Genomic DNA, 11,934 nt, shown 5'->3' on the forward strand with positions numbered 1-11,934 from the left:
CAAATATACTGTAAAGGCTGATTGGACTCTGTCAGAAAGATGAGTATTTCCAGTTGGTCCTTGGAAAAATAACATCAAATTAATAACATTTTATATAACTGATATAAATGTGATTTATTCATTTTGACTCATCTAACAAACCAATTGTGTAACAATACAAGGTTTGTGTCTTCTAAACACCACTTATAGTATTTAAAAAAAATCTAAACCTAGTAGTAATTGAAGAAAACCACTCAAGTCCAGTTCATTAAATTTATTCACGCTTGATGATACAACAGATGTTATGGTGTAATGGTAAAATAATTTCACAACACACTCATTAAACAAAGGCCCTCACCAGTTTATCTTGTATAATTAAGAGTAAAGTTAATGGATTTACTAATCTGCCCTGAAATATCCAAACAGTGCAGCAAGCTTATAAAGGTCTAGAAGGTAAAGTACACCAAACTAAATCAATGAGCTGGCTTCATAAGTGTATGAAACTGAAATGAGATTGACACAACATCTGAAGTTTAGGTTGTAATTGTAATTGTGCTAAATGTCCAAAAGGAAAAATAAAATCTAGAAATTAGTACATAAAGCATTAAGCACTCAAAAGGCACTTCTGGCAAGAATGAGTGTTATAATATGGGAAATATATTTAAGTGTGTATTTACAGACGTCAGTATTCATGATTGAAAATCAACAATTACTATATATTATATCACCTCAATATTAACAGCTATGTACCACTTCAGATTGTCCAAACATTTCCTTGTTCTTTCATTCTCATATTCATACAGACAACATTGGTCTTCAAATATATAACAGGCTATCTACATTTAATTGTAAAATACAATATTATAAAGTTAGAGGGGAAAGCAGCATTGAAGTCAGCAAGCGTTCTATTTTATTCCCTTAAGAGATGTAGGTCTTGAGCTTCTGTTTGATGGCACCACAGCAGATTGGGCACTTGATGAGTGACTTTGAACACTCGCTGCAGCTGACCAGGTGACCGCATGGGATGAAGACGATAGAAATGTCTCTGTCCATACATATTTTACACTGTTTTTCCCTCTGCAGCTTTATCAGCTTCTCCAGTGGGTTTTCATCTGAAAGAAAGACAGACGGAGAAATATAAGAAAGATCCAACCCTGGTTGATCATATATTACAATCTCTGCTGCTCAGGCTTTGCTTTGTGTAGTCAACTGTGGTATTTGTTAATGCCACGGATAAGCCTCAGGATACAGGAGCTACAGTACCTTGCTTCTCTGTCTCTGTAGTTTCATTCTCACGTGAATTGTTGAGACAATCTTCCAGAAGTGCCTCCAAGCTGGAGTAGCCTGAGCCTGTGCGGCTGATCTTCTCCAAGATGGTCTTTTCCACCTCACAGGGATTTAGACCCATCTCTACGGCCTTCTGAGCCACGGCCGACCGCAGTGCATCTGAACACAAACATGAATCATCAGTGGTCACGGCTACACATTTTATTTTATCCAGTTATATTAATTCAGTTTGATACATATTAAGTCATACTTTCCTTCAAGCACAAGTTATGTTTTGTACAGATTCTGTAAGATAAAATACTTTAAGTATTTACCATTTGTATTTCCAGAAAATCCATTCTGATGACTTGAAGCCTGGAAACAAACATGATCAATTATTGTGAGTACAATTTAAGAAGAATAAAAGGCTGTGAGGCCACTTGTTGATCATGATATGTCACAGAAAACATAAAGTGATTTTGTCTGGAAAATAACAAATGTACAGCAAATCATTTAGGTTTCAACACTATCACTGATTTTAGGTTTATTAAGCTGGATGGGAAATGATAAAGTGATCATGTGTGTCACAGGATTGTGTTCATCAATGCAGTTGAATGGCTAGAATATATTTATCAGACTGTAACACACACACACGCACACAGTACTGAGCGTTTATTTTTGCTTAATCTAAATTTTGGATTTTGGAACAAGGTAGCGCCACTGTGAGGGATGATTTTGACCTGTTTTACCTCTTTGTATTTATCCGGAATAAGTAAAGATGTATATTGTGTATTTGGAGTATGAGAAAATCTGATTATCTAGCTAAGTCAACAACAACAACAACCATTTTTTTAAGTTTACTGAAAGCTTACAGCTCCATTTCGTCGTGGGTCTGCCAGCTGGATGCTGTTGACAAATTCTGGTCCCTTTTCTGACAATAGGAAGCTGCATCTGTTCAAATAAAACATGTCATTGTATTAAACCAAATTTTCCCCATTCTGGGCAAGACTTCTTGACCCAATTGGATATGTTGAAACAAGTGAGCATCAGCGTTGCACTTACCCAGGGTAGTGTTTTGCATGCTCTTCCCAAGGGTCTTCCTCCGGCTGCCAGGCCTTCAAGCCTCCACCACAGCGGAAACACAGCACCTTGTCTCCTGCCTCTGTAAGCACAGACATAATGTAGACATGCTTGCTTAGCTATGATCAACTACCAAAGAAAATGCTAATCACTCATAGTTTTCAAATGTTGCTTTATCTTTTCTGGTCCCAATATTCCCCTTTACTCAGACATGTGGCTCTACCTGTGCTGTAGAAGCCAGCTCTGGCGAGTCTGTCATGATCGATCGTGTGCTGGACACCTGCGAAACTACCAAGCCTCGCCTCAAAGGTGCCCATAGGGACTCGAGCGTGTTGGGGTGGTGTACTGCCCCACTCCTCCTCTATACCCCCCTGGAATGGGATGTTGCCCACATCATGGCCAAGGATGAAGTAGCAGCAGGGATAATGTTTGGTATGCTCTCCCCAGGCAGTGTCCTCTGGTTCCCAGCCACCCAGCATGCCACCACAGCAGAAACACTGCACCCGGTCACCCTCCCCCAGGTAGTAGAGCCCGGCTTGGGCCAGATCCTGGGGTCGCATTGGTGCATAAGAGGGCCAAGAAGAGAAGGTCTGAAGCCGCGCCTCCTCGCTCCTCATGTGAGGAGCCATCGGGTAGGTGGACTCATCAACCACTGATCCCGTTCTCAAACGATATTCCAGGTCTTCTGTCTCAGCATTGCAGATGGAACCGGGGTTCATACTGGAGCGGTGGGAGCAGCTGAGAAACGTGCACGATGGGGAGACCTGTAACAGGAGGATTGTATGATTGTAGCTGCAAAAGAACAATAAAAAGTCAATCACATTTGTTTTATCACTGCTATCATGATTACCTCTTTATGCCTCTCTACAGGTCGGTCTCCACTGTGCCAGTTTTCCACAGTCTGTTGACAGCTGAAACAGCGGACCCGGTCGGCCGGGCCGGTGAAGTAGAAGCCAGCCTGGGCCAGCCTCTCTGCTGGTACCTGCCGGGCCAGGCCGGAGCCACGGAACGAGTCCAGACGACTGTTCAACAGGGAGAAATCAGCTATGTAATCTGACTCCAAGTTACTATCTTGTCGGAGATCACACATGACGGAAGCTGCTGCGTGGGATCAGTTGGACAGATTATCTGCAGATAAAACAGAGAGACAAAAGAGGTTGCAGATGTAGAAGTTACGCAATGTCTGAAAAGGGTCAAGTCATATCTGTAATGTCCTATTGTGCTGTTCTAATCTGCAGGATAAAAGTAATCAAAATAGCTAATGATCTACAAAACACGATCTGTGGAGGGTCACTGTGCCTTTAAGAGAAGCCGCCAGACGTGATCACATGGAGGCTCTGGATATCCCATGTGAGGGATGGGCACCATAGAGGCTGGGTTAGGTACACACAGAGCACAACACAAGGTGTGTGTACTGTGGCATCCAACCACACCAGAAAGTGAAAGTTCTGCATTCATTCATAATCAGATGGAACTGAGACAATACTCAGGAAATGCAATTGAAAACGTCACCATACGGAATGTGTGTTGCAACTCTTTAATACTTCATGGTTAATTTAGCATGACAAGCTTCCTTTTGGACATATTTTCCAAAAGGGTGGAACCGGAACTGTACTGCCGTCACCCAGCATAACGATTCCTCTATCAACTGAAGTGCATAAAGTCCATTCTCAACCCAGGAAGGATACAGTTTATACTTTAGACTTTAGAGGACGCATGTTTGTTTCCCCCAGAAACAATGTATAGAGGGATAGATGTTAACTAAACCAAACTTACATCTACATCAATACAGTGTTATAACATCTTTAAACACAGGACGTGTCTTGTAACCACGTGATCCAACTATTCATTGATCCGTCGGTACAGATCTGACTCACAGTCATTCCAGGTCATAGTATCTTCTGGTATCTACTGGTGTCCACACTTCATTGAGTGGAGCAGCTTGTGGTCTTTAAACTGTGTTAAACACGTCAATGTGTTTTCCCCAAACGAACATATAAAACATGTTATTATGTCATATCATGACAATCAACCATAACAACAAAAATGTAAATATCGACTTTAAAAACAGCAAAGTTAAGTCAGGCATTTTTTTAAAGGTGTTTTTATTTGATATCTAAACTGCTTTGCATTAAGTTAGACTTGCGTGCAATGAAATCCATCTAAACTAAACGTTACAGTAATATTAATTACTGTATCAACAGAAAACACGTCCCGCAGCTTTGCGTTCTCCCAGCAGCGATCTGTGGGTAAACACTAGCGGACCAGTGACAGCTGACACTGGTTCAGCTCAGTGACGTACTTTCAGTTTTCCATAACAAGTGAGTGCAGTGTGAGGTTAGAGCCCCTCACCTGGACTAGGATCAGCTCTCTGCAGCTGTACTAACGATACGTTAGAGAGCAGGAATGCTAACATGTCCTCCAACGCTAGCGACAGACCTTAGCTAGCTACGTTAGCTTAGCTATTCCACAATATATCAGAAAGTTACTCCAGCGAGCAGGAAAAGCAAAACTTGAGTCAAATGGTGGTCATACTTTACAGGCAGCTCGTCGGTGTCTGGTTCCAGTCAGTCCCGGAGTGACCACCGCACACAGGAGAGGGCCAGGATCGAGAGAAGTGTTTATGTTATATGACCTAGAATCCAGGAAGTGGAAGCGGCGCAGTGAGGCACTGAGCATGTGCCCGTGCGCGCCCCAGCTGACCGCCATTGTGACGTCACTGAAAGTAGAGCCTTCCGCCAGCTCGGTGGATAAACCCACGTCTTCCCTTTTAGTTTTATTCATCATTAATATATGCTGATGTCTTACCTGCATTATATTACAAATATACTTTGATAAATACAATATGTACTGTATTATTGTACTGTACGTGTAGAACTTAGTTTTGTGACTAGAGTAGTTTTAATTTAGATTATTTTTAAACTTCATAATTCATTATACTCCAATACGTTACAAGGTATATTGCAATTTTTTTAATTGCCTCAAATATAAATTAACTAATAAAATATTAGACTCCATCTCATATAAATACAAAAATGCTGCTTAGACATTAATTGACAAGTAATACATTTTTCAATAGTATTATATTATACACTGGTATTTACACTTCAAATTTAAACTAGGGCTGCGAGCAGCACTGTGCGGGTCCGAGCACTTACGATCTTGGGACCCGATGCGGCTGCAGGGGAAGGGGAACACTTTAAAATGCTTTAAAAATATTATCGACGGTTACTGTTTTTACAATTGTGCCGTAATTTACTAAATAAGGTTTACAATTCAAAAATTATGATTGCTGAGCTAGCCGGAAAGGAAGCTAGCTAGCTAACAGCTAGTTAGTTTTGTACATATTTTTCTTTCTCACTTTTAATGGATTAAAGTAAAATAATACATACATGCAGCAGATGTGCAAAAGCAGCTCAAACATATTCACTGTCATTTAAAAACAAATGGCTTGAGAAACCAGGCTTTACATAAAAGAACACTTCAAAGAATTCCTTATTTTCAATTTGCTTTAATGTCAAAGTGTCAGTGATAGTGTTTTATATTAAACTGGGCCTAGTGCCATGTATAATCATAGCTACCCTGTTATTATGCATTCAATACTAAGCTATAGCTAAAAAAAATTGGTTCTAAAATAAATTTTAAAAAATTGAATCAACCAAAAATTTTGCGACCCCCCCTGCAGTACCTCAGATCTATGAGACTAAAACAGTGGTTCTCAAAGTGGGTTGCCCTGGGGGGGCGGGAACACTCTCCAGGGGTGGCGTGATGACACAGACGGAGAAAAAACTAAAAAATTAAAAAAGAGAGCATAAACAGTCTTTTTAAAGACTCACTCCTTCATTAGTAATACCTTCCTGCATGTGCAGTAGGCCTGTTCGTAGCCTGATCTAAGGAGTAATTTGCTCCAGTCTTTTTAGAAAGCTCGTAGCCCCAAGAGCTTGCCTTCTAGCTAGCTAACGTCTTCCAACTGCAGCTAGCCCTTTTCTCTTTAACACCTACCTTTACATCTACAGTCATCCACCGTGTGGCAACAAATAAAACACCAGCACTTGAATACTATTCTGTGCTGTCCCTGCCTACATTGTGTAGGCTACTGTTCGTTTTGTTAGGAACCATTGCCTAGCACAGCCATATTCATTATTCATGTGCAAGTCCCTCACAACCACACATACAAACACACTCACAAGACCACGACGTTCCAATTAAAACTTTATTAACTTCACACACACTGTACTATAGACAAGTTTCTGATTTGTAAAAGTCAGGCAACCGATGCGCCAGATGCGAAGAAGCCAAAGCTTTGCAAATATGACGAGAGCTATTTGCAGTTTGGTTTCACCGTCACTGGCACGACTGAGCAACGTCCTCAGTGTGTTTTGTGTGCCGAGGTGCTGGCAAATGACAGCATGAAGCTGTATGGGCCTAACAATAACAATAGCCTAACCTTGACATGTCAGGTCATCTATCTATCTATCTATCTATCTATCTGTCTATCTATCTATATGGTGGTGTAGTTGAGGGCGGCGGTGGCGAGCGGCGGGGGGGTGGGGGGCCCCATCTACCCCTAACCAGCTTTTGGGGGGCCCAGCTTGAAAAAGTTTGAGAACCCCTGGACTAATCGGTAGTGATAGTGATAGCACCACTTACTGGCACCAACTTTAATTCGATTTACATAAGATTTTCACCATGTGGTCTACTATTGCTGGAGTGGACCGTAATGTGAGATAAGTGGGCGTAGTTTAGCGCCGCGTGACGGACGCAGGAAGTGATGTGTTTATTCCTTCCCTTCCCGCGATGCACAAAATACACGCAACAAGGAGCCGTTTCGACCGGTCCTTGTTCGCCCCCCCCGTGGCTGCATCAGGTCACAAGTGCTCCGGCCTGCACAGTGATGCTTGCTAAGCAAAAATGCTGCTTCTACATTATTGCATGAGAACTCATTTTTCAATAATATAAATATATTATTACTCTGACAGAATTGTATACAGAGTACTTTTACTTTTGAGTTTTACTTATTGAGTATTTTTACATTGTGGTATCTAAGGTTCAAGGTTAATCATAAATATGCAACTAACAATGTAATCAAAGCTCCACATTATTTTTATATTGAAAAAAAGTCACAGACTCAATGTGAGTCAACAACACTCTTACAGTCAACACCAGAATCAGTGATGGGTGTGGTTAGGTGTGGTGTGAATTTAGCTTTGTCTACCTGTAAACATACCTAAGAGTGATCTCACAGGGTACTAGGGCACACGGGCATGTTGCTGTGGGGGCTGTTCTCATAGGATATTCTACATAAACTAATGCACTAGAATTCGGGTACTTTGTAAAGCAGCCTGAAGCTCTTTGGAAAAATGACAGCTAACCACTAGCATGGGCGTATTGGTCAGTCGAGCCTAAAGGCCATTGGCAAGCAACAGGCATGCAAAAGAGTGACTGACTGGGTGATGGCTGGCTTGCTGTGAAACTGGACATTCAGCAGTTGTTAAATCACACTTTCAAGTTCACACCCCAGGCTACAGTTCTGGTTCCAGAGTCCCCACTTTAGCTTGCACTCATGAGCTGTGCTAGCAGTAGCTTTACATATTTTTCATCAGCCATTTCAGTGTAGATCTCCATTAATGGCTACTTTTAGGCAGAAATTTTCACAATACACAACATAAAAAAGATGAGTGTAAACAGGAGCTATTAATACAATTAAACAATTACAATTAACAAGGATCCACTGTACAGTCGCAACACAGTGCCCATTTGCTGGAGCCACTGATTTCATGTTTAACAAATAAATAAATAAACTCAAAAGTTGTTAAGAGGCTGAACACTTTCTTTTATTATGTCCTTTTAACAACAATTCGAACTTCATAGAAAACAGGCGTCAGTGTTACACAGCGCTAAGTGCAGGAGAGTGTCTGCACAACTTCAAACCAACATTTCAAACTGTTTAGTTCAGTCCAACTTTCCTCTCTGATGCCGTCTCACCTGTTACACATCTGAACCATAGACTGTGATCTGAACGTGTCACACCAGGCTGCTCACGGGGGACTGACTGAGCTGAGAATACTTTATATAGAACATGGCAGTGGTGGGGATTCAAGCTGCAATATTTTACTTGTTGATCAGAACAGATCATCCCTCCACGATCCGACGAAGTATGTTACCCAGACCACCCTTTGCTATCTGGAGTGGGGTCTTCTCCTCTTTGTTCTCGATGTAGATGCTGGCTCCGTTCTCCACCAGTAACTTGGCTGCTTCCACTCGCTCCTCATCACATGCCAGGTGGCTGGGGGGAAAAAAAATGTATACAGAATTGTAAATGCAAGAATACTTGTAATTTTCATTTATAAAAGCACCACATACTTAGTTCCTTGTGCCAGAAAGATACTTATTCCCACTTACAGTGCTGTGTTGCCCTGTGAGTCCTGGATGTTAGTTGAGGCACTCTTCTTGAGGAGCAGCTGGATGAGGCGGGAGTTTCCCTTGGAGGACGCTCGGTGGAGGGGAGTAGACTGATACTTGTCGGTGACATTGGGGTCGGCTCCTTTTTCTAATAACACCAAGGCTATCTATAAAGAGGGAAATTCTTGTTAATCATACGTCACTGGCAAGTACCCAACTTTCAACTTCAGATTTTTTCTATTTACATGAAAAACCCATTTCCAGATCCTGTCAGTTTTAGGGGAAGCCCGATTCATACCTCAAAGTTTTAACCCAGTTTAGGAAGTAACAGTGAAACTAGGATCAGGGTATCTTATATGACAGGTAAAACTGTGGGTGAAACAATGTCTATTTAATCCCAAAATGAGATATGTTTCTTAAAATGTGTAGAAAGTGGAGTAAAGTTATTAAATCCAACAAACACATTCACAATTCAGATTATTATTGTGACTTCCTGTAGTAAACTGTGACTTCCTGTAGTAATCTGTGAGTCATTTTCTGTGGCCTGATTCCATAATACTAATGGTATCCAGTGCATTATTATAATTAACTATGCTACTATAGAATAATGCAACGGTTTTGACTTATTACTGTTCTATAATATAAAATATTAACTACTTTCAAAGTACGTCAAAGTGATAATTCTAACTAGATAACATAATATAAGTTTAAAAAAATGGTTGACAGAACCGTTACATAAATTTCCTAGAAGCCAAGGTGATGTCATTAAGTGTCTTCTTTTATCTGATCAACAGTTAAACATTTTCTTGTTTGGAAATGCAACAGATTTAGTTTTTCCTATTTGAGAGGGTTGAACAACAGAATATTGAATACAAACTTAAATACTTAACTGCTCAGTTCATTGAATAATTGATAAGTCATCAGGTCTAAATGTATGCCGACATTTATATAGAAACATATGAAAGACTAAAATATGATGGTAGATACATTTATAGAGCCACTTGAACAGACACTACAGAAACATTACAAACATTCAGCATTACAAGTATGGAGTGCAGTCATGTGGCATCATGAGGCTCAAACCATTACTGCGACATGTGAGCCTTACCTCATATCTGTCTTTAGAGGCAGCATAGTGCAGCGGGGTGCATCCATTTGTATTGACTGAATTCAGCTGAGCTCCTTTAGAAATCAGAGATTTCACTATTTCTTCTCTGCCTGCAGATGCAGCGATGTGAAGAGGGGTCCATGAAGCCTGGGGAGTAAAACATCACGTGTGGTCAGTTCACTAATCAATGAAATAGATAACTACCACAACTAAATAGCCCACCCTCGTTTAATTCAAATTGTAACCCTGAAAACCAAGTGTCTAAAAACAGAAATTTCAGATTTACAAAAGTAAACAGATGTATTTGATAAGCCTCTACAAGCTTTGCACACTGAAATTTAGGCGGTTTATTACTTCATGTTCATTCTAACAGGTTCCTCCGCACATATATGGAATTTAATTTGGGGATTTGGCTGCACCACTTAGGGGCTAGCATATTTTTTTTCCTGGCACTCGGGAGGAGTTTTTTCCTCTATATTCAGGAGAATTAATTCTGATTAATATCTCTGCTCCCGCTGAGAATCCCCCTGTAGCAACATGTGTCACTGATGGAATGACATATTGCTTTTGAGTTCTACAACAAAAACTTAAAAATGTGTCTCATTGGAGCGGGAAATACTCTTCCTCATGCTCTGAGACTCTTTGTGGTTCCATTTCACAATAAATGAAGCCGGTGAATTGATTTTATGAATTTGCAGTCACCTATACCTCCTCGGTTTCATCACAAGTCTACTGAGAGCTCCTTGGAATTCCCTGGCTTGATGTGCATAGTGAATTGTGTGACATTGTATTTGTAGGTGTGTCTTTCTTAATTATATCGGAACAATTAAATTGACCAGCGTTGGAATCCTATCAAGTCAGAGACACATCGGGTAGAATAAAAACAGAGAGTTAGACACACGACTGGGAGATTTGGATTTGAATAATATTTTTATGAATTTTCAGTTGATAGGAGAAAATAGATAGTTTTGCTAGAAGGGGAGGGGTCTAAAAAGCTCAGGAGTTAGAGCTGGTCATCCACTAACTAGAAAATTGACTGTTCTATCCCAGTTGCCCCCATTCTGCATGATGTAGTGTTTTTGGGAGAGATCCTGAACCCTGTACTGGGAATGTGTGTTTGTGAGGTGTGGTAGAGAAAGTACTTCACATAAACGCACTGCATGAATGTGTGTGGATTGGTGGATGGCAGAACTATATTGTTAAGTGCTACATGTGGACATCAACACTAAAAAAGCCCAATTTAAATACAGACCATTTATCATTTAAACTCATATTCATGCATATAACATCAATATAACTTATGTTATAGTATACTACACAAAACATGCTTTATATTGATATTGTAAATAAAGTTTCCTCTTTACACCACATTTTCAGTTATTATTGTGATTCTACATTAAATCATAGGAAAATTCACTCATTACCTACCTGCCATTATGCCAATGGTGACTCAATCACTTCACCCACCCAAACATCAGCATCCTGGGAGGTAGATAATGAGTGAATTTTCATTTTGTGTGTGAACTATCCCTTTAAGTGTGATTTCTCCACCTCCATAAAGATCAACATGACTGCTGCATCTTCCTCTTGGTTTAACACAGATAAACAGCAGAACATTCGACGTATTAAAAATGTGTCTACATCATCCTGCAGGTTGACTTCCACTCCCAGGTCGAGCAGGAACTCCACGATGTCGCTGTATCCGGCGGAGCAGGCCCAGTGCAGCGGGGTCCTGCTGTCCTGGAGGAGAACACACAGGGTCACGTATCATGGCGTGTGTTGTCGTCTGTCTTGTGAACAGCAGCAGGTGAAGTGCCATCTTACCTGGTCCGTTTTACAGGCGAGAGTCTTGTCCTGCAGGATGCTCTGTTTCAACTTGTCGAACTGTCCCGTGTAGGCGAAGTGACACACCTCCACGTTCGATACTTTCGCCGCCATTCCTAAATAAACTTATAAACAAGGAGGAGGAGGAACAGTGTCAGCGCCTCTTCTCTAGTTTCTCATTTGAACTGGAGCAGGAATGACTCAGGAAATTATTAAGTCTACTTCCGGGTTTTCCCTCTTCAAGTTAAAACACTCTTTGGATCAAGAAGACTACA

General features: G+C 40.8%; 2 protein-coding genes across 3 annotated transcripts; both read right to left on the bottom strand.

Moving 5' to 3' along the window:
• Positions 1-238: 238 nt before the first annotated feature.
• Positions 239-4,996, bottom strand: xiap (X-linked inhibitor of apoptosis). 2 transcript variants are annotated; one of them, XM_061079321.1, is made up of 8 exons: positions 4,866-4,996; positions 3,176-3,453; positions 2,549-3,089; positions 2,308-2,407; positions 2,118-2,196; positions 1,581-1,620; positions 1,243-1,425; positions 239-1,091 (listed from the first exon to the last, which is right to left on the bottom strand). In XM_061079321.1, the coding sequence occupies exons 2-8, from the start codon at positions 3,413-3,415 to the stop codon at positions 898-900; spliced, it is 1,377 nt and encodes a 458-aa protein (XP_060935304.1). In that variant the 5' UTR covers positions 3,416-3,453; positions 4,866-4,996; the 3' UTR covers positions 239-897. The 2 variants fall into 2 exon arrangements, with proteins under 2 accessions (XP_060935304.1, XP_060935303.1); XM_061079320.1 differs by having other exon boundaries at positions 4,861-4,996.
• Positions 4,997-8,134: 3,138 nt separating this feature from the next.
• On the bottom strand, positions 8,135-11,848 carry psmd10 (proteasome 26S subunit, non-ATPase 10). The gene is made up of 5 exons (XM_061079760.1): positions 11,660-11,848; positions 11,477-11,575; positions 9,836-9,982; positions 8,728-8,894; positions 8,135-8,611 (listed from the first exon to the last, which is right to left on the bottom strand). The coding sequence occupies exons 1-5, from the start codon at positions 11,771-11,773 to the stop codon at positions 8,458-8,460; spliced, it is 681 nt and encodes a 226-aa protein (XP_060935743.1). The 5' UTR covers positions 11,774-11,848; the 3' UTR covers positions 8,135-8,457.
• Positions 11,849-11,934: the final 86 nt, after the last annotated feature.

This window comes from Limanda limanda, chromosome 10 (assembly GCF_963576545.1).
Source record: "Limanda limanda chromosome 10, fLimLim1.1, whole genome shotgun sequence".
Taxonomy (NCBI): Eukaryota; Metazoa; Chordata; class Actinopteri; order Pleuronectiformes; family Pleuronectidae; genus Limanda; species Limanda limanda.